Here is a 22,818-nt window from a genome sequence, read left to right on the forward strand (position 1 = left end):
TGGTTCGTAATAATGAATGCACACACTCCTTTGTGACGCTCATAAAAACACTGCAGTATGTAGTTACTTTTATTACTATATCACTATTATTATGTTCTGTATTACTACGTTTAAGATGTTTTAGTGTATTTGGAAGCATTTCTTTAGTGTTTTACATGCATAGACAAATAAGGAACATTTGACTAATTGACACTAAATAAGAACCGTATGTACCTGTATTGATTTACCTACATACTCGACTTAGAGAATGGATCTCGTTCAGAACCTGGGGACTGCCTGTATATAAAACGAAAGAATTTCTATATACTTGTGCTAGTACAATGGAGAATTAAGTAGCATCATTATTATACATAATATACATTTAAGGCCCTTCCTAGTACACTGTTTAGGGCAACAAAGCTATTTCTAGGGTCTGGCTGTTTACCAGGCAGGATTAATGCAAAATCACACTAACACTGCTGAGCTGACAAAACACTAAACTCACACATGGCTATAGTATTAGTGAAGGCAAATTTAAATAGTTATGAAAAAGTTACAAAATTATTAAATGGGGCGGCATGGTGGTGCAGTGGTTAGCACTGTTGCCTCACACCTCTGGGACCCGGTTTCGAGTTTCCGCCTGGGTCACATGTGTGTGGAGTTTGCATGTTCTCCCCATGTCGTCGTGGGGTTTCCTCTAGGTACTCCGGTTTCCCCCCACAGTCCAAAAACATGCTGAGGCTAATTGGAGTTGCTAAATTGCCCGTAAGTGTGCATGTGTGAGTGAATGGTGTGTGAGTGTGCCCTGCAATGGGCTAGCCCCCCATCCTGGGTTGTTCCCTGCCTCGTGCCCATTGCTTCCGGGATGGGTTGCGGGGGGTCCGGAGCCTAATAGGATAAGCGGTTTGGAAAATGGATGGATGGAAAAGCACAAACATACATTTAATTGCTATTTTAATAAGCATCACGCAAGTTACCTACAGTCAAAAATGCATCATGACCAAAATTCATTGTGTCATACAGCTTGTACTTTTCCACTGAAATGGGACACAATTACCGAAGTCACAATTATTGCTGTCAACCAGTTCAAAACTGACACAAACACTTGAAATGCTGATGAAACCGTAACAGATTAAGAAACCAAAAAAAGCCAGAGACTATATCACTTACTTAAAAAAAAAAAAAAAAAAAAGAACTTTCAGGATAAATTGTAAAACAGCTGTTCTTCAAATTTTCAAAGCTGTACAGTAGATGAGAACGTTGGCTTTCTGTTGTACTTCAGAGCTGGATTTCTAAAGATAACATTTGTGCAGCAGTAATAATTAGTGTTTATTATACAAATCCTCGGTGGATTCAATTAGGGTATATTTGCGAAAAGTAGCATATCAGTCGTAGCGCTGGGGCATGAAAAGGACAGAGTGCAGCAGATCAGCCACCTGGCTGAAGTGAAAATGCATTAGCAGCAATATGGAGGAACTCAGAGCTGATTCAGTCAGAGTCATCTGTGGCCTCCTCTTCCTCAGAGGATTTCTTCTCCTTCTCCAGGCCCCTGCTCTGCTCCTGCGAGAGGAGACACCAGGAGGGTTAGCAATGAACTGATCTGCTCAATCCATACGGAGATTTAAGACTGAATTGAATGGGTATATAAAGTTTTTCAAATAAAGAGGAAATGAAGACGGTTATAAAACCAGCTATTGCTGAGTTACAGCAGGTTTTACATGCTGGTGCACTTCTGTAGTCATAAATGGGGGATGGGCAAAGTGACTGAGAGAATCAGCATGTGTTTCATTGAGCCTCTTGAAAAGAGTCAGGCGTGGGATCGGTCTGTCCTCATACAAGTGATACTTGACAATATCCATTTTCATGAGGTTTCCATAAGCAAAACATTAAGTCAGCTGTGAATCACAGGGAAAGGGCTATAATGGTGAAGGACTCCTGTGTAGCCTCAGGGTCTGGATACCCTGGAATCATTAAGAATGTCCTTCTTCCAAACCCTGACAAACAAAAAATGATCCTTGACTGATATGACAATGCTGATTAGTCTTTATTATATAGGTCCAGTGTACTTGATTACTCAGTGCTGCAGTTCAGCTAAAATTAGCAGGATGTCATATAAAACCACTTCAGGGTTCAGCATAAAAACAACCATCTGATTACTGGAAAAACAGGAAGTTCCCATCTGGGGGAAAGAGTTCACGCTCTAGGCCAATGCTACATGAACACTCTTCAGTAAAATGCACCTCAAAAACTGAATCAATCCTGACAATCCAACCGAAATCCTGGAGCAGGCTGTTCAAGCCAGATATCCCAAAAATACTTATATGCAGTTTTGCATAGAGGAAACATCTGATCTCCGCTACAAAAAACATTTGGTTTGAGGTTTGCTAAAATTAAGGAATCAATACTTGTTTCATCAATGTGCTTGATAGATAATGTTATATTTCGTTAAGTAAGACTTTTTATGACTTAGATGGAGATCAGATCACATGTTTGGAGTAATTCAGGAAACATTTATGTGCTTTTCACGGTCTTCGTATCTCCAAGACACAGGGGAGTAATCAGGTAAGAATAGAAGATGGTTAATTATCTCACAGTCACCCTGTGTGAACCAACGTGACACTTTATAACGGTAGCAAATCACTTGTACCTCATCACTGGACTCCTCCTCTGGCAGCTGGGAGGCATCTTCCTCTTCATCCTGATCATCGGCCTGTGACCTTTGGGACAGGATTTCTTCACCCTGCAGTATACAGTCAGAGGGAGGAGCGAGTGTGTGTGTGTGTGTGTTTGAGTGGCTGGAGTGATCCTGCTTTGCACAGACCCCTGGGTGAGACAGCACAGGGCAGGAAGGAGTCCATAGATACCTGAAGGTCACGGTTCTTCAGGTTGCCTAGCCAGAAGGCTTCCTGGCAGTGGTTCAGAGCCAGCATAGCCTTCACCCGGTACACAAACTGCTCTAAGCTCTTCTTCAGCGCTGGGACATGATTCGTTAGTCCGGTGTCCTGTCGGATCTGGGTGCAAAACGGTCAGCAGTCGCACACTGAGAGAGTGAATATGTTAGCAGGGGATTATGGGTGCAAGGAGCTGCTGACCAGCAGGTACCTTGGAATGGCCACACATGTGATGGAGCTGTCTGGTGCTCAGCTGAAAGGTCTTCAACAAGCTCTGGACATCCTCCTGAAAAGGACAACGTTCATTCAGCTTTGAATCTGAAAAAATGACACTGGAAAGGGCCAGTAAATTGACTTTAAAAGGCAGTTAAGGAAAATCTGCACGCTTCTGCCGCGTTTCTCCAATTCATCTATCTAAACAAAAACAGACATTGGTTCTTACCTTGTGCTTCTTAAAACTGAAGTCCAGTAAAGGCATCCCTAACTTCAGGAAAGTTTCCAGGAAAAGACGGCCATACTATCAAGATGAAGCACACACACACACACACACACACACACACACACACACACACACACACATACACACACACACACACACACACACACACACACACACACACACACACACACAGAGTCAGCAATTCATCCTAACTCCTGTGGCAGCTGATACCTATGATAGTAGCCAGTGTATTTTAAGAGTATTTCACTATTTAAGGACTGTCATAACATAGCTTGTGTCTGATCAAAGTCCAGCATGAGAAACCAACCTTCAGGCAGACATTAATCACCGGCCTGCTGTCAAATACCTGGAGGAACAGGACAAGTGAAGCCAGTTACTACAGAAGTGAGAACTTGGCAGCAAGTACCAGAGTTTGTAAATCCGCAGATGACAAATGTGAAAGGAAGAAGAAAATAGTGTCTGTGTGGATGTTCCATGGATCACCTTGACCAGGTTCACCAGGATGTGGAAATCCCTGACAGCTAAGTTCCAGGTCAGGAGCTGTTCACACTGGACCTACAACCGGCAGAGGAGATTCATCCTTATGATGAGGAAAGAACACCAACAAATGACAGACTAAAAGCAGCCCCATCTTGCACGCTCATGAGACTCTCCATCTTCTCGAACACTATGCTATGGTGGCATATACAGAGGTAGCAATATTAAAACCCGAAAGAGCTCAAAGGCCATCAAGACCTTTTAAAAGGTAACTCTGTACCTCATTACCGTCGCCCTGTCTGGCAGGGGGGATCCTCTGTACATACTTCTCCAGTTTGACCATCATCCCTCGGTAAAACACTAAAAATGTCTGCCTGAAACAAAGAAGGAGACGCCAAGTACAGCTCTGGTTTGCACTGCACACATGTTCAGGATACATAGTTGGAAGATGGATCATCCGCAGAAACCTAAATGACCTTAGCACTGAAGAATGAGCCCAAACTCCTCGTGTCCAGAGACAGAATGAGCCCTGTGTGCCGTATGGAGGCTGACCTGTTAAGAGTGGGGAAGGTTTTGGAGCTGCCATCCTTAGCAGTGTTCATGAGCTCAGTGACCCCAGTGCCTGCGATGTCTTCCACTGTCCTCAGGACATCCTCTGTGTATTCTAGGTAAATGCTGAAGGGAGGGCAAAGGTCAAGTGGATCAGACAGGAGTTGGTGTGGACACAACATGCAGATTCACACCTACACTTCAGCCTCAAACTGCATACAAATGGAGAGACTGAAGACTAATGACGACCTAATGAAGCTTCATTTGTTGTACTTCTTTACCCCACTATATAGATCTTGAGTTGCTTTGGGGCCTGTTTGAGCCCTTTTACGAACAGAAAGCACCACCTAGTGGGGTCCGAAAATATAGCAAGTGCTTTATGAAGCTCCATTCGGCCATCACTACTGGACCAGCAATGGACAATAGTCAATCATCTTCTAACCTGGGGTGGGATTCAATCCCCAAAACCTGCAAGTACAAGGCAACAGTGCTACCCACTGATACACCTTTCACGGCCGCTAGATGTCAGTGTTGTGACATGGGTACTCATCTTGTACAGACATGATCAGCACACTCCTAAAACGGCAAGATGAAATGCCGCATTCTCGTTCACACTGAAGCGTCACCCTAAGCGGAACACACCATGTACCTAAGAAGGGCCTGCAGGGAGCTGCTGTCTCTGACCCCTCGCTCCTTCCCTCCAGGGGGCGCCACCCACTCCTGGCACAGGAAGTGCCGGACAAGGGGAGCTGGGGACATGGCAAGATCGCAGTGGGTCTGTGAGTCAGTGTGGATTACCGGGCACCTGGACAGCATTATTAATGACCCCTAGCGAACTCACCTGACTCAAGAACTTCATCCAAATGTTCAAATCTCTACATTTACTTAATGATATGACAGTTTGGCCACAAAAAGACAATATGTCCAAATGCAAATGCAATCAACTCAATGATCAAATTAAGATTAAATTATAGTTAACATCCTAAAACTAAATTATGAACTCAGGGGGACATTATGTCAAGCTCAAATCAGCACAGAGAGCCTTAGAGCTGGATTCTCCATAGGATGTAGCAGATGGGCCAGACCAGCCTTTGCCATCCACACTGTATACAGCACTGTATACCGACCAGCTTCATATCCTCACTTCACTGTATATGGGAGACAATCACCTATCTGCTCTCTGCAGGACATCTGATTGGCTGATATCACAATGAGGAGCTGCGTGAGGGACAGGGCCGAGCTCAAGGTGGGAACAGAGCTACGGAAGTTCAGCAGGTATTCAAAACTGTGCCTGGGGAAAGGAGAGATGGGTGTTACCATGGTGACATCGCGCCCACGGGCACACGGCTCCCCACCTCCTTCTCCTCAGACAGGACAACACTCTTTACCTGATGAGCTCCTCCAGGCTCGGAGCAGCTTCCTGTTCCTTGAGTCGAACTGCCAGAACCTCCAAGGCACTCTTCAGTAGGGGGCGCTGCTCGTGCTCGGTGAAGTCATTCCTGAGGTGCAGAGGATCAGAGTCCTGAATCAGGACCAGCCCAGCCGCACCTTCATAAAGGAAGGAGAGCACTCTGATGCGTCAGCCCTATGTTCTATCCATTGCGGTGAACACTCACCAGCTGAAAGCAGTGTGTAGGATCTGCAGTAGCAGCTGGAGCACTGAGCACGTGAGTTGGTGTTCCTTGGTGTTGAGGCCAGGGCCGTCCAGCACCCCCTGGTTGGCAGAGAGCATAGCCTGGACACACAGAGATGATGCGGTCAAACACAGGCTATATGGCCACTGCATAAATCACCCAGCAGCAAGGCTTGGCACCTGGAAGTAGTTGTGGCAGTTCTCCAAGTGGGTGCAAAGTGTGGGCAGCAGCTGGATCCATAAAGTGGCGATTTCCCGGGGGGACCTCTGGTGCAGGTGGGAGAAACCCACGCTTCGGCCTGACTTCTGCAACCATGCATTTCAGCAAACAGTCAAGTTGGTGCCCAGCATCTGTCATGCATTCACCTTAAAACAAGTGCGTCTGCAAGCACATGTAGCTGTGGCCTCACCCTGAACGGGGACCTCTTTGCGGGGGCTGCCGTCAAGCTGACTTCCAGCTTCCTCCACATGTCTTCCAGCAGGAAAACCAGCTCCGCAGGGCCCAACTGCACCTCCACTCTCTCCTACAAGTAGCCACAAGCAACAGTAGCCTGCAACACTGTCAACATCACACAGGCAGAAGCCTTTTTACACCCAAAGGGGTGGAGCTGCACAGGAAAGGGCACAGGACAGAGAAAAGGCGAGTCGTACGTGGCTGTGCAGCTCTGTGTCAAGAAGTGAGCGGGATAACAGGCCGCACTGAATCACACTCAGCAACTCCACATCCAGCTCCCTGAAGAAGGGCCGGTACGAGGCCAGGCTGACTCCCACAGCCGGCTCCGGGTCCAGTGGCAGCTCCTGGGAAAAGGCAGACAATCAGAGTTTCATCTCTTCTATCACGCTCATCTTTGATATGGTTGAATTCTGCCATTAAATGCATTAAAGGTGGTCTATACAATCTATTGTCTGCAACAATATGCATCTTATCGTGTGGGTTAGACTTAATGCAAGATGCCCTCAACATGACGTACACGAGGAGGAGTGGCTGAGAAGAGGCATCACACACACATACCTGCTGGGACTCCTCTACCTCGGTCCCCTCCTGCAGCTGAGAGGCCCCCCCCGATGAATTCTTACTAGACGCTTTGCGCTTCCGACCGGAGCCCTCTGAACAAAACGCACAGGTCACATGACCAGCATAGATGCAGCATCATAGCAGCACTAAAACGATGCCCCCGAAACACACTGCCAGGTGCACACTGTGAAGACACCTTTACCTTTTTTTCCTTTTTTGGGAGGGGCAGCAGATGGCAGGAGGGCTGCCAGCTGAGAGCTGTCACAGTCAAAGTTAGCCAGGGGAGGCACGAACCCAGGTGTTGCTAAGAGACGAGAGAAGTTCAGCACAAAACACAGATGCAGGCAAGAAGGTACAGAAACACTACTGACGTTAGGCCAGCAAACACAGAGGGGAATTCCCTGTTGAAATGGATTACAATGCAGCTTCACATTATGTAATATAGTAATATACCTCCCAAGGCCCTGTACTGTGTAAGTGGTTGAAAGAGATCGCTTAGCGGACGGAGGGATTTTAGTATGCATGCTAAAACTGACTGCACTAATTAATTACGTACAGTATTATGCAAAAGTCCTAGGCAGTTAAAGAAAATGTTTACGGCCATTTATCTTGGTGGTAAATGTATATCTGTTTTGACAATTTAACATTATAACGTGCAAATTAACAGTAACACAAGAATTTTGTGTGTTCTCCAAAAAATAACTGCTATCCCGTTGGATAGCTAGATAACTTCTGCTTTGGTTTCCAAAAAAACCAAAGAATACAAAGGGAATTGGGCGGTTGCTGCAAATACTGTGGTGAATTTAGGGTAGGTTTTGAAATGACTAAACTATGAGACTTTGACAGACAGTTTTACACCAACATGAAGATCATTTAAAACATAATTTATGTCTCTGCCTAAGATTCTGGCACAGTACTGTACATCACAAATACCCATCATGCATCATGAATCATGTCCATCTGTCCAGAAGTCTAGTACAGGCTTGTTGATAGGTCTGGGGGTCATCCCAGGAAGCAGAGGGCACAGAGCATCACAGGGCACACACATGCATACAGTATGGGCAGTCAGAATGCAAATTAGTCTAACTGTATGTCTTCATGTCTTTGCACTGCAGGATGCCTGAAGTACATATCGAAATACAATCGGCTGCACGCTCACCCCTCAGGAGCCTCTCCAGAAGAGCCTGCAGGTAGCTGATGTTCTGTAATCGCGACACTACTTTCATCTTCATCTCGGGGTCTTTCTGACGGCAGAAGGCATTTGCAACCTGCGCATGCAAACACACCAGCACTCAATCAAAAAGCTACAATATCAGAGAACCAGTGAAAGCTGGGGCTTCACGACTGCGCAGTGTCACCTCTCTGAACCAGCTGATGGCATAGAAGAGTAAGGAGCACAGGAACTCCCTCTCAGCTTTGGACAGGCTGTCCACTTTCTCCACTACATCAAGGTCTGTCAGGATGACGGGACAACCTGCAACAGATCGCCAGAGGTCCTGAATCACCCACCATTTACGCAAACACTGCCCAGAAATACGGGCCAGATCCAGGAAGCCACACCCTCTCAGACGGCATGCTCCTCACCTAGCAGGGCATCGATCTCCTCCAGGTCTCCATGGTCCTGCTTCTCCTCACAGAGCCGCAGCAGGCGGAAGAAGGGGGCCAGGCAAAGGGGGGACACACGCCTTGTTCAGAGGGGACAGAAGAATGGGCAGGGCTCAGTAGGGCTGGGTCACATCACATTTTATTTTCAATTGCGTTTCTGGATTCTAATGATCATTGAAAGAAAATAATCGAGATAAAACGATTATTGTGCATTTCGTTTTGCAATGACCCTCCTGTTTTGTCTTGTTATAAATACCATGCACCCCTTTCCAACCTTTTTTAATCTGATACGTAACGTTTAGATCTACTGTTTAAAATACAAGTTTTGGAAAAAGTCTGCTAAATGCATATTTCCAAAGTCAGCGAGTAATCGTATTAAATAATCACGATCTCAGTATTGACCAAAATAATCGTGATTATGATTTTTGGCATGATCAAGCCGTTCTAAGGCTCAGCATAAAACTCATCCTCGAAAATGTCGCACCATATGACTCACCATGTGAATCCTAAATTGAACACCACCTGTGACAGAGCGTTTTTACCCAGGAGAAGAGAGGTGGTGAGCCAGCCTAAAGCAGGCCAAGCAGAGACTTATAGTGCTCACTTCTTGCCCTTGTCCTGCCGTAGACTCCACTGCTCTCCTTTGCGTTGGAGGTCCTCCGCCAGCAGAGGGAGCAGGTTGATAGCAATACCTCCCTGGCTGTCATCCTCATCCAGGTTGTACATGACAGAAGCAGGGAAGGGAAATGAGCTGAAAGGAAAAATAGGTTTGCTGCAAACTATAACCTTACCAGACATGACATGCGACTTGATCATTTGTGTAGATTTGTTTATAAAGTCATATCGAAATAAACATACATGCTAGCTTGCACTAAGCACTAAGCCTGAAGCTGAGTCTCACTCATTGCGCTTGACATCAAAAGGACAGTGAAATGGCTGCTCACCCCTGTATGTCCGGTCCCAGGTCAATCACAAAATCCTCCTGGAAATCCTCCAGCACACTCTTCCCAATCCACTCCTGAAACATACACAAGATGCCTGTAAACATTAGGGGCCAAAACTGTTTTAGAGCAAACATTTACTCAACTGTTGCTTCAGTTACTTATTTAATCGTCCAATGTATGATATTTGTACCATTCTTTGATAGTTTATAAACATTACCATCAATCTTTGTTTAGTAACTCTTAAAGCGTAATGCCAAAAATGCTAGGTGTTTCCACAATTTTGGCCACTAGTGTAGGTCAGCTGGGAAATCACTTTTTAAGGTTTCAAAGTTGTGTTTCATTGCCTTTGTTTCCAATTCTCCCATATAACACTGGTCTGGAGTTAGGGGTCCAGAGTGACAATGTAACAGTAAATGTGGCTAATAAGGGCGGAGTCACTGTCATGCAGCGCATCTTCCTACAAACACAGACCTGCACCTGCAGGTCTAGCTTGTAGGTCTGAAGCAGATTGGCCAGTTCGTCGTAGTAGAGCGCGGCCGACTCGGGGCACGCCTCAGTGCAGGAGCGCAGCAGCTCGAGTAGGCCGGTCACCTGACCAGGAAACAGGCACACACGCGCAGGAACAGCGAATCACGGTTAGCGCAGTGTACACCCCTAACACTAAGTGCATGTGCTGCACACACCCTCTCATGTATCAGGAAAAAAAAAACACCTCAGACCTGACAGGTGCTCAAGCCACTCACCTGTCTGTGTCTCTCCTTGGGCAGGGACTCGGCCTGGGGTGCAGTGCTGCTTTCATCAGAGTCCCTAAAAATCGGGCCAGGACAAGAAATCAGGCCTCCTCCAGCCTGGTCACACACCCCCGGTCCCAAGCCCACTTCCTACCTGGTAGAGGCCATGCTGCCAATCACCATGACTGCTCCGATGATGCCAATCCGCCTGTACTTTGGCACAGAGCTGGACAGTTGCTTGCGTAATACTATGTGCATGTCATCCTGGGGGGCAGGGGGGCAGGGAGTCAGGGGGTGAGAGGGACTCAGCTCAGCTCAGATCAGATCAGTCCAGCGTGTTCTTACCCAGACTCAAGTTCATTTCCTCACCTGGATGTGGCTGCCCTGGTCCTTCCCGAAGGCCAGTGAGCTCAATGCGTAAAACAGCCTACGGATCTGCTGAGGCGTCAGGTTGTCCATGTAGTCCAGGATACCCTGGGGGACATAATCCGGCCTTGAACCTACTGGAGCCTTACTCAAAATGAACTACTTACACCATAGTATGATGTAGAACAGAAATAAGGGCTTCCTGCTCGGAATCTGGATCACTGTTTCAACCATATCAGGTTGCACAAAGACCTAGAGGGACACTGGAAGGTAATCAGTCTGACAGCTTCAAAACTTAATGTCACCTTTATACTCAGTCCGGCAAAGATTAAATTAAATGAATCTACAGGTATATCTGGCCTGGGGGGGGGTGGTGGCCTGACTGACCTTCACAAAAACCGCATAGCGTGCCATCTCCTCCGGCTTCTGCGTCACCAGCTCACATAGCAGCTCCAGAGCTGAATCCACCTCGCCCAGAAGGCCGCTGCACACGTGGGTGACCAGCGAGCCCACCACCTCCTGGATAAACACACCCATTTTCAGTGATAAACATTAAGGAATTAAAAGCCTGACTAAGCACACTCAGTAAACATTCATCCATCCATCTTCTGAAACCACTTATCCTTTTTAGGGTGGCAGGCGGTCCACAGCCTGTTCCAGAGGCTACAGGTGCAAAGCAGGGAACAACCCAGGATGGGGCGCCAACCCACCGTAGAGCGCACACACACACACACACACACACACACACACACACACACACACACACACGGTATACCTATCCTTTTGGGGCCCGCTCATTCACTTCTATGGGAAAAATGCTAATGCTAACTATGACGACCTTAACTCCCACCCTGCCCTAACCATAAGTAACCAAGCAAAATACAAGAGTTTTTGCATTTTTAGTTTTTTCATAGCAGTCATTGCTTTATAAAATAGAGTTTTCCCTTATGAGGAAAAAAAACGGATATTTATCTCATTATGGGGACATTGGATAGGTATGCTCACTCACTCACACTCACACACACACACGTACCCCTATGGGCAATTTGGCAACTCCAACTAACCTGAGCACATTTTTAGACTGTTGAGAGAAATTGGAGTACCCAGAGGAAATCCCACAACAACATGGGGAGATCACGCAATCTCCACACAGGAGCCATAGCAGAGAGATGAACCCCGGTCCCAGAACCGCCCCCCATCAGTACACATCCCCCATGAAGAAACATCAGACCACAGCCAAATCACACCTGCTGGCAGTACGAGTCGAAGGTGGTGAAGGCCAGTTTATACAGGGAACCCCCAAACGAAACCACACAGGTTTCCGGAGATCGGAGCAGGATTTGGGCCAGAGACAAGATGGAGGGAAAGAAGCTCCGCATCACCTGCAGGCAGCAATGGAAACTGGATTAGCACCGCAGGGGTACACGCATGGGTACACGGAGGGGTACGCGCATGGGTACGCGCAGGGGTGCGCGCAGGGGTACGCGCAGGGGTACGCGCAGGGGTACACACAGGGGTACACGCAGGGGTACACACAGGGGTACATGTAGGGGTACATGTAGGGGTACATGTAGGGGTACACGCAGGGACAATCACTGTTATGAAACACAGATTACCAGACTCTCTGAAAGATGATCCAGTTCAATTAGTATTAAGAAATAAAATAGCAAGTAGATAATCTGTAACATGGAGCTCTGAATCCCTTATCATCCACAAATGAAGAGGATTGTAAATCGCTGGCAATCATTAAACAATTCCTAACCGTATTTTCTTTTAACTGGGGTTATGGTATTCAGCATGAAGTGGGTTATTAAGCTCAAAAGCTATATGGAGTATATATAAATAAATACAATTTCCTGCCAGTTTATTGCAAAGAACAGTGATAGTGTAACTATGGTGCTTGCACTCCTCTGTCCATGTTAGCCTGTACACACCTCATTTCCATAGCTGAAGCACTAAACCTGAAGTAGAGTCTCACTCATTGCATTTGAGGTCAAAGGACATTTAGTCATGTGAAGGATTTGTTTATTTTCAGGGCTATTCAACAGTCCTCAAGGATGATCCCTTTTGATTTTCCAGCCTTCCTTTACCTGGGAACTAGGTGTGAAACCTCGGGCGAATCAGTATCAGTAATTATTAGACTAAGTACATGGGAGAACTGAAAACCACACCTGGATTTGGAATCGAATTTTGGAATCGGATTTGGAGACCAGATTTTCAGAGCCTTGGTCTATTTATTCATGTCAAATATTTATATATACAGATCGTTTATGTATTTAAATCACACTCCGTCCTCCATATGTCTGTTTTCTCTTCAGATTCTGCACATGCTCCACAATGAAAATCATTTGCGTAACACACCTGATTCAACTCCTTGTGCTAATAACCACACAGCTCATGAGCTGAATCATTTGTGGTGGAAAAGGGAAAGAATTAAGCTACACAGGGCTCCGGACCCCAGGACTGGAGTTTTCCACCCCTAGCGTTCGAGTTCAAAAGGATACAGACACATAGGTATAATAGTTTGGTTACTGAGAACTGATTGATTTTATTTAAGCCATTCAGACGTTCACTTCAGACGAATTATTTGTGAACGACCCATTACTGGTTTCCACCAGCTTGTCCAAGTGAAGGCTGCAGTGGTATTACAATGTCTTCAAGAAAACTCAGAAAGTAAAGAGTGTATCACCAAAACATATTTAGTGATTTAGTGTGACACAAAACATACTGCTATGCTTGAGATTGTGAGTTTGATCTTCACCAGTGTAGTGAAAGGGTTGTGAAATAATCTCGCCACATACGGGTTGTAATCGCCAATGGTAATGAGGTGAGCGGCTAGTAAGAACCTAGACCTACGACAGAAGCTGGAAAATGAGAATGAAAAGAAAATCCTGTAGATATTAAAAGAAGTAAAAAGGTCAGCTGGCTGCCCGCCTGTGTGCTGGCTGAATGAAGGTCCACACTGAACAGCAGTGTTTAAGTTTCTTAAACCTCCTGTGGAACTATACACAACATCTTTCTATCCTTGTTTTTTTATGCTGCCGCTCCCTTTTTCCGAGGCAGCGGAGGTGAACTCGCCTGGCCGTGGTCCCGGAACGTCCTTTGCAGCAGAGCCTCTCGGATGTGCCCCTCCCTCACCTTGATACGCAGCAGTTTCTCAGCGCCCCTCCGGCTATGGTTGGCGTTAGTGGCGTGCAGGATGAACAACACCAGCAGGTCAATGACCTGAAACAGAGGCGATGTCAGTGGCTGAAACCAGGAGGTCTTAGCTTTTCACCTCCGAAGGGATTACAGCTATACCTTTAAATTCACACATATATCATAGTTTGCTATAAGAAAAATCCAGTTTAGGTGCTTGCATTCCACATATCAAGAGACTGGGAAACTGAATTTTATTCATTTGCTTCTTCAGGAAATATTCAGAAGCGTGCAGTCAAACCACAAAGATAAAAACTACATAAACAAATTATTCACATAAACAAATTATATCTACTACATAAACAAATTATGCTACTTTTACCTTGTGTTCGTCTGTTTCAACCACATTCTCAACGGCCTGCAAAACAAATACAATGAGCATCTGTCAGCAGATCATCTCACTGGAGAGAGGAGCACCTCAGACCAACAGCTCTTACCTTCAACCACGCCTCAGAGATGGTCTTCTGAAAGCGCACGGCAGTCTTGATGACATCCAAAAGCAGGGAAACACAGTCCTCTTTACTATTGTCTGGTGGGAACCTGGACAACCTTAAAGATAATTTACAGCAGAGACCGTCAGAGTAAGACCCAGAACCCTCAGATGTATCCTCAAGCTACCCTGAGTACGACTCCGTGGACCACTGGAGCTCAGAGTCTCATGTCAGCCCATTTTACTAAGCCTGCACTTGGAAAGACGCATCAGTGGAGGAATAAGGAACAATCTAAAGCCCTTCTGGTGGACGTCGCCACCGGCGGTCTCACCCCTTTCTGCCAGCCTTCGTATTATGTTGAGGGGCCACGGACTCCAGGTCCAGCTTCCTCCGCAGGTCAGAAACCACCTACCAGGTAACACCAGTCAGTCAATAACCCAGAGGCTACGATAGCAGTATAACTGCAGAAGTAGTCTGTCAGTGAATTGGGGGGGTGTCATATAACAGACAGCCCTGAGACAGACAGAACAAAATTAAATAGACTAAATGCTTTTCCTACCCTTCATCTCCAATTAACTTGGACTGTTAAATTGAATATGCAAACGTGGAAAGTTCAGGTCTAGAAAGTACAAATCCAGACCAAGATTTTCTTTCAACCAACCAGTTGAGTACTCTGTGTCTGTGACTCTTTATACTCAACTGGTTGAAACAAAATCTTAGTCTGGATTTTTTTTTTTTCTTTCTGGACCTGAACATTTGGCCTCAATGAATGTGTACCTGTATACAGATTTAATCAATAAACCTGCCCTCACTGTTAAGGCTGATTCATACTTTTCCACACAAGCGTAACACTCGCGTATGTACTCTGCGTAAGTACTCTGCGTATGTGTACACCGAAACGTTCATACTTCTCCGGTCAAGCCGCGTACTTTGCACAAGCGCACAACGTTTTTAATTTATATTTTTCATAATGATAATGGAAATTATTCTTCTGATATTCCCTGCACACATACCACAACAGTAAGGTCTGTGTCCGTTTCCCTATGTTTTATAAATTAAGAGAGTCAGGTCACAGTGTTGCCAACATTGGTCAGCTAACTGGAGTGAGATTTTCAATGCGAGACAAGTCTGTTCTTGTACACACACGCATGTACGTGTATGTAACAGTTTTTTACCTTGTAAATAGTCTGTAGGGTTTACAAATCACCCCAACGCTCATCAGAAGTATCCATATTGGTATTTAAAGTGGACGCTAGTGAATCGATTATGCACGTTGCGTCTGGGGCCGCGCGAATACCACTGCATGGACACAAATTTGGAGTACAACAGGCGTTCGTCCACAGAGGTGCTCGATGATGTTAAATGCCTCATAAACATTAAAGTGGACACATCCAGTAGTACGCATGTGGAGAAGTAGCTAGAGTCAGGGCTAGTGCATTACCTCATTGGCATCCAGAGCAGAGGCTGTGTGCAGGATGAATTTGACAATGACAGGGAGGTCCTCAAGCTGCACCGCAACCAGGGTGGTCATTATGACCCCACGCACCTAAGACGACAGCATGGAGGAAGGTCTTCAGTGGCACAAATTCCCCCGCACCCCACACACGAACTTCATCTAGCCAGAGTCTCTCCAAGAGCAGGTCACACAGTACCTCAGTCAACAGAGCAGGACTCAGGCTGAGACTTGACAGGGCATCCAGAATGGGCACAGTCAGCTGGGTGTTCTGCTGCAGTAGGGATCTGTCAGACACACGGGGGACATAGTACGCTTAAAGCCATTGTTCCAACCAACAGTTAACTGATATAATATACGACACTCACTTGAGCTCTTGGGCGATGTCTCCATGCTGGGAGTCTTCCAGGATCTCTGGCAGGCTGGTGATGATGTCACGCTGGAGCTCCAAAGGTGCCACGGCAACCAGCTCCAGCAGCTTTGCTGCCAAATCCTGGAAGGAAACATGAGAAGGAGGGAATACGGCTCCTGTTACAGCAGGTCTTGCTCTGCAGGATGCAATGAAGGTGCTTTTCCACCACACCAGGTACTGCACTATTGGTATGATACTTTGAGTACTTTCCTTTTTCCACTGACTTTCAGGAGAGTACCAGTACCAAAAGTTCCAGTACCTAAAGTAACAAACCAGCTTTCTTGGTACTTCAATAGGGTGGGACTTGTAAAAGCTTTCTTTCTCGATTCGTTATGCAAATACCCTGCCTCTAAACACAATAGCCGTCCTTAAAAAAAAAGTTATGAACTCAGAAAACAATGATACATGAAGCAATAACAAATTAATATTATTAGGCTACATGGACAATTAAGAGATCCAAGAATATACTAGGACAGCACTGTACTGGAAAAATTCCAAACATTGCCATATGATTTTGTTGTAATAAATACTGGAGTATATATAAAACAATAAAGGAGTTCATACTACTTAATCTTGAAAAACAACAATGATTAAAATTGCAATGCTTGCTAAGTTTTGTTTCCTATGATAAAGTAAAAATGTTATAATGTCCAGACATTATGAAGGCTAGAGAAAAGCCCGACCCCAGCGGACTATCATGGTCCATGTGTATCGCATGTATGTGACATGCAACGTTAGTTTTAATACTGCACATTGTCCAGCCCAATAATATACTATTTCACAAATTCAGTAGCCTACAAAATACCCCACCCCGAGTTGTGATGTCATTCAGCACCAGTACCAGTTTTTACCCCAGTGGAAAACCAAAACTCTGAAGAAACGTACTTTTGGTAGTTTCTTAAGAGTACTAATTGTATGGTTCCTGGTGCAGTGGAAAAGTGCCCTAAGTGTACGTTTGACACCACAGTACCTTACAGTCCACGATTCTGTCCAACCACTTCAGCTGGTTTATTACGATGCGACAGGTATTTAGGCCACTCTCTTCAACACTGTCAACATGTTGGAAACAAACAGGAGAACAGTCTCATGACCAAAGAAATATCAAGACCAGCTACCTTACAACACCACCAATGGCAGAAACAAAAACACTTATGAATGAGCTTGTCATTGTGTAATTAATACACTCAAACTTCTACGCACTTACCCCTCGAACATGAATTCTGGAAGTTTCTCAAACAAAACTCCTAGCACAGAAGACTGAAACACAAGTAGACAGTCACTACGTTTATCACGCCAGCTTATAATATGATTAATACTTATTAATATGATGTTCTGACTGCTTAGATTCATATACCTGGAGTATTTCGACGCCTAACAGGAGACGGACAAGGCTTTCTTGATAGGAGGAGACAGAACTGAAAGAAAAGGAGAGAGAAACATAATAAGAGTTTTCTGATCAGTACTGAGCTTTGTTTATTTCCCCCAACATGCTTGAGCAACTAAGTCAATCAACATAGAACCATGTTAAGCTGGTTCAGCAGAAGCCAGTTAAATCCATTATTACAATAAAAGCCAATAAAAAGCAGGGCTCAGTGAGTAGCACTCGGGTTTGAATCCTGCCCCTGGGGGTGTATGTGTGAGGGGTGTACATGTTTTCCCTTTATTTTTTGGGTTTCCTCCAAGTATGTTCTCCAATTCACATTCCCCATCAAAACACATGGGCAAGCAAATCAGTAACTCCAAATTTCCCAAAATGCACTAACAAGTGCAGTCTTTACTTATTCACTCATAATGTGTTAGAAGTATCTTAGAATCCCTATTGGGCAGGACACCAAGCTGAAGACCCCACAGTGCAAAGTGCTCTCGATCTTACCTGGTAGACTCATCCAGCGCCTGAGGGACACAGGGTAGGAGGCAGCTTTTGAATTTCTCCTGGTCCTCAATGTAAGACTCCAATCCAGATATGAACTCCTTGATTATCTGTGAAATACAGAAGCTTGCTAGAGAAACACTGTAAACACTGTGGGCCATTGCAGGGATGACTACTTACATTTGGGTACTGAGGACTCTTCTTAAGGAGGTTATGTAACCTCTTCTGGAAGACAGCTTGGTCTACAACTTAAAAATAAAAGAAAAAAATGACAAAATGTTTCCTGTAAACAGCAATACAGAGGATTAATCATCATATTCTCACAGAGCCCCCTAATATACAGGCCTCTTCATAGCCAAAAAAGGCAGTACCTGCGCTTTAAGGCTTGATGCTTTGGTCCATTAACTCACTCTACATGCATCAGCATGGTCACATCAGCTCCAGTTTGTCATACCTAATGGATGTTATTTTACAAGATCTGCTAAAACTCATTAATTACAATATACCGTCTTACCGATTTCATTGGGTGAGTTGCCCGGCTTCAAGCAGATTCCTGCCTCCAGCAGGAGCCGGGCATATACATCATCTACATTACCCTGACCCGTGGATTTAATACTGCGTCCTGACGAGCGACTCTTCTTCTCTGCAGGACAGGTCAGAAGACATGTTAGCCTACCCTGATTGTATGGGGTCTATATTGCATGTACGTACGGATAGCAATGTAATACTGTACAGGCAGTCTCCAGGAGAACCGTCTCCTAGGTCTGTCTAAGTAGAATTTGTAAGTAAGTCAGTAAAATGGTAATACAGAACATAATAATGAAAATAATTATCCAGTAACTACATACGGTACTGTACTGTACCTAGAGCCGCCGGAATGCTGAAGCCGCACAATGTTTTCATGAGCTTCCCAAAGTATTGCATGTATTCATTATTACGAAACAATGTATTAAACCCGAACTTTTTATATAATATGGTTTATGTTAATCCGTTCGTAAATACAAGTTGTCCGTAAATCGGCTATTCTTAACCCGGGGACTGCATGTACACTGTAATACCTTTAATTACCTTTAATGGTTAAAGAATGTTTTGATTTTAGCAAATGCCAGATAATCAGAAGGACTTACTAGGAGCTTCTGTTGCTTTTTCATTCTTCTCCGCGGAAGCTCTTTTCTTACGCAGCATTTCCACCTGGTCAGATTGCAGGCCCGTTATCCGATCTGCAGAAATACGAACAGATTGCACACAGCTGGATTTCTGCCTAAAAGCTTTCGATCATGAGGGACTTATTATTAAATCACGACATTTCTTGACACAGGACTTACAGTTATACTACCAGCACTATGGAGTATCGTCAGTTCTTTACTGATGCCCTTAGGTATAACTTGAAGCAATCTTTAAATTAGTAATAAAGAGGTTAACAAACACGAAACATTTAAGGAAAAACAGCTGCTTCATCTCTGTCGAAAATCATTTATGTCGCTGATGGAAAGCGCATAAAAATATGTGAAATCCCTGGCGCAGATATTTTAGTCCGGTTATGATCTCCGTAATTAATCATGAATTGATAACTTGTAATGCATATGAAGAGGTTAAACCCAGTATAACCAGCGCTAGCTAGTTAGAATGAATATAGAAAAGCGACACGTACTTCTGTACGGCGTTTTGGTTACACAGTAGAATAGCGTTATACTGAAGCGATTTTAATAGTTTTTCTATGCGACGAGTGTAATTATTGCGCCGAGATTGTGACAGTAAGGAAATGAAGACTATATCGTACCTGATGTCAGAAAATTCCTTTTTTAAAAATAAAACAAAACTCCTCTGTGTATTCCGGGTTTAAAAATATTTAATTTATTTTTACGCGCCAAAACGCAAACCCGTAAGGGACCGTCACCAAATGTTATAGCAGAGCGGAAACGAATGGGGAGCGAAGTCGAGAGATCCCAAAAACCATTTTATTCTTACTATATGTTTTAATAATTATTATAAAACACGTATCAGCCCCTCACCAGCGTTTTCATCAGTATTATTTAAATCATGATTACATTAAAATAATGGCCAGTGTAGAAACTAGGGCACAGAACAGAGACTCTCCCCTGGTGATCAGACACGTGTGTTAACTCAGGACATTTTTGGTGTTTTGCCAGTTTCTCTGCGTCATGCAACTGTGCGTTGTTAAGTAACGGATCCCAGGAGGATTGTACACTTGAATCACGTTGGGGCCAGCCTCCTGCACCGCCCACTCCCACCCCAGCCGGAGAAATAAAGAACTCCGAAGCACCTGTACTGAGACATAATTGGAGTCTTTCGGAGGCGTGATGGCAGCAGCAAAGAGCATCTATGACTTCTCTGCGAAGCTGGTTACGGGGGAGTCGTTTGACTTCTCCTGCCTGAAGGGCAAAGTTGTGCTGATCGAGAACGTGGCGTCTCTCTGAGGTACGACCACCAGGGATTACACCCAGATGAACGAGCTCCAGGAGCGCTACGCCGCCCAGGGGCTTGTAGTTCTGGGGGTGCCCTGCAACCAGTTCGGACACCAGGTCAGGATTCCGCGCTATTTTCTGCTATGATCGCAGATTGTAAATTTCATGTTTTAACAAAATCATCCGGTCAGGTGCTGGAACGGCACCCCATGACCGTTTACCGTCTTTTGAGTTCTTCATTATACTTCGTACTTATGCCGTGTAGATACAGTATATATTAAATGAAGCGTTATTTTGCATAAGAAAATGTAGTATGTTTTGTTAATGTGTAACGTGATTTGTATACGCAACGTGAGTATTTCTTTACATGTAATATTGGGAAGGATTTTTTTTGATGCAGCAAATTATTTATTATGGTTATTTGCAAATAATTGTAACTTTAACTGAATTTATCCAGGAGAATCTTAAGAACGAGGAGATCCTCAAGGCCTTGAAGTACGTTCGACCAGGAAATGGTTTTGAGCCGAATTTCAAGCTTCTGGAGAAGGTGGACGTCAATGGGAAGGATGCGCACCCATTGTTTGTCTTTCTCAAGGAAAAGCTGCCTTTCCCCAGTGATGATAGCACGTCTCTCATGAACGACCCCAAGTCCATCATCTGGAGTCCTGTCTGCCGAAGTGACGTTGCCTGGAACTTTGAGAAGTTCCTCATTGGCCCAGATGGAGAGCCCTTCAAGCGGTATGGTAGGAACTTCCAGACCATCAACATCGATGGAGACATCAAAAAGCTCCTCAGCCTGAGCAAATAAGTCCCGTGGAAGTCTCCTAAGAAGCAGTGGTGGTATTGTGGTGTATTACCAGATGTTTGGCTCGACCCATATCCCTGTCAGACTCCCTGTGCTGCCTTGTGCACAGTGCAGCTGTGTGTTCTGCCTTTTACTCTATGAAGACATTTCTTGAAATCTTACTAAGAGAGATGTTTGATGAATGTAAAAGTCTCAACCCAACAGCTGTATTTTTGCTCATGAGAAGCATAGATGAGTTTAGTGTTATGGGACCAATAAATCATAAAATATAGTTGTCTGTGTCTACTTTCAGTCCTCAAACCAAAAAGCTTTCCTGTTCCATCCCACTGTTGAATCGGAACTTGCTGATAGGCTACATGAGTAGTGGTTTGCTTGACCAGTGGTGTGCATGTATATTAAGGAATAATTTAGCCTTCTTAATTTTAAGGCTTGAATGAAACAAACTAATGCTTGCAGGGCATTAATATGTGAACAATTTGCTACTTTCGTAAATCTGGAATGAAGATTTTATTTTTAAACTAGTATGAGGAACTTGTTGCACCAGTGCTTAAGAGACAGAACTTGGATTTTTTACACAACTTCCTAATTGCAAAAGGGACTTGTCACAAAGGGTGAAAGAGGGAGTTGAAATAGCCAGAGCTGAGAACAAAGAGCGTGTTTGTCTTGATGAAGTTTGCCTAAGAGAAATGGGGAAGGATTACCTTGAATTTTAAGTCATGGATTTCATGACTAGTTGGTGGGCCTGTAGTTAAGCAAAGGATTTAATCAAAAATATTTCAGTAATTACCCAAAATTTAGTCAATTACAAGACATGAGTTTTTCTACACTGGGATAAACTGTGCTGACAGGAGAATACCTACTGATAACTTGTCAACTTCATAATTCCACCTTTCCAACTATGTTTTCCCAAGAACAGACTTCATGAAATAGTCTGAAATGAAGTACTCTGCAATATTCTATTTATTCTGCAAATGTATGCAAGTCATTCAAGTTACCTATAACACAATATTTACACGATAATGTATAATGGAAGAAGCATGAACTCTCCTAGCTGTAGCTATATTTGCATTAAACAACTTAAAATCTGGAAGCTGGATCCATTAGTCTAACCTAATAAACCCATATACTTTGATATTCTAATTTTCCATAAAAAGAGCACTTTCAAATTTACTAAAAAAAAAAAAAAAAGTCAAGCTTTTACACTTTTTGAAACACGTGAAATACAAAGGATTGTAAGCTGGAAAGCCACATTTTGATGAATGAATGGGAATATAAGTTAGATCAAATACCCAAAACTCATCTTTAAAAAAGCTTTTGGGATTCAGGTAATTTTTTTACACCAGAATGCACTGTAATTTTCTGAGCTACAAATACTAATGCTGTATAATAAACCTCAGTTTAAATCGATCAGACTGTCTCTAACCGGCTCTCTGAGATTATTTCCACAGAAGGGACACAGGTTAAGGTAGAAGGCAAAAGCAAAGGCTGATTTTCTAGAAAAGTTACCCACAAAGGCCATTCCTGTAAGTTCTCATACTCCAGGTGTGATTTATATGTGCAATACGCCTTCTGT

The 22,818-nt window shown here is 44.3% G+C and overlaps 2 protein-coding genes across 3 annotated transcripts; one reads left to right on the plus strand and one right to left on the minus strand.

Moving 5' to 3' along the window:
• Positions 1–916: 916 nt before the first annotated feature.
• fancd2 (FA complementation group D2) lies at positions 917–19,934 on the minus strand. Of its 2 annotated transcripts, XM_049022451.1 has the most exons (45): positions 19,795–19,927; positions 19,340–19,409; positions 19,142–19,234; positions 18,529–18,657; positions 18,195–18,262; positions 18,018–18,124; positions 17,499–17,559; positions 17,349–17,401; positions 17,115–17,193; positions 16,101–16,225; positions 15,932–16,019; positions 15,721–15,825; positions 14,611–14,687; positions 14,286–14,397; positions 14,171–14,206; positions 13,729–13,875; positions 11,898–12,032; positions 11,038–11,169; positions 10,654–10,758; positions 10,439–10,548; positions 10,297–10,360; positions 10,025–10,144; positions 9,554–9,627; positions 9,214–9,360; positions 8,589–8,689; positions 8,363–8,478; positions 8,164–8,272; positions 7,207–7,308; positions 7,002–7,096; positions 6,641–6,787; positions 6,400–6,513; positions 6,170–6,295; positions 5,973–6,091; positions 5,745–5,855; positions 5,526–5,647; positions 5,006–5,105; positions 4,360–4,482; positions 4,088–4,181; positions 3,814–3,885; positions 3,638–3,676; positions 3,313–3,387; positions 3,082–3,156; positions 2,844–2,990; positions 2,627–2,719; positions 917–1,539 (listed from the first exon to the last, which is right to left on the minus strand). In XM_049022451.1, the coding sequence occupies exons 3-45, from the start codon at positions 19,197–19,199 to the stop codon at positions 1,468–1,470; spliced, it is 4,284 nt and encodes a 1,427-aa protein (XP_048878408.1). In that variant the 5' UTR covers positions 19,200–19,234; positions 19,340–19,409; positions 19,795–19,927; the 3' UTR covers positions 917–1,467. The 2 variants fall into 2 exon arrangements, with proteins under 2 accessions (XP_048878408.1, XP_048878407.1); XM_049022450.1 differs by lacking the exon at positions 19,340–19,409 and having other exon boundaries at positions 19,795–19,934.
• Positions 19,935–20,205: 271 nt separating this feature from the next.
• Positions 20,206–21,516, plus strand: gpx1b (glutathione peroxidase 1b). The gene is made up of 2 exons (XM_049022592.1): positions 20,206–20,557; positions 20,898–21,516. Exons 1-2 carry the CDS (start codon positions 20,336–20,338, stop codon positions 21,246–21,248), a joined length of 573 nt encoding a protein of 190 aa, XP_048878549.1. The 5' UTR covers positions 20,206–20,335; the 3' UTR covers positions 21,249–21,516.
• The last annotated feature ends 1,302 nt before the right edge of the window (positions 21,517–22,818 follow it).

Source organism: Brienomyrus brachyistius, chromosome 8, assembly GCF_023856365.1.
Source record: "Brienomyrus brachyistius isolate T26 chromosome 8, BBRACH_0.4, whole genome shotgun sequence".
Taxonomy (NCBI): Eukaryota; Metazoa; Chordata; class Actinopteri; order Osteoglossiformes; family Mormyridae; genus Brienomyrus; species Brienomyrus brachyistius.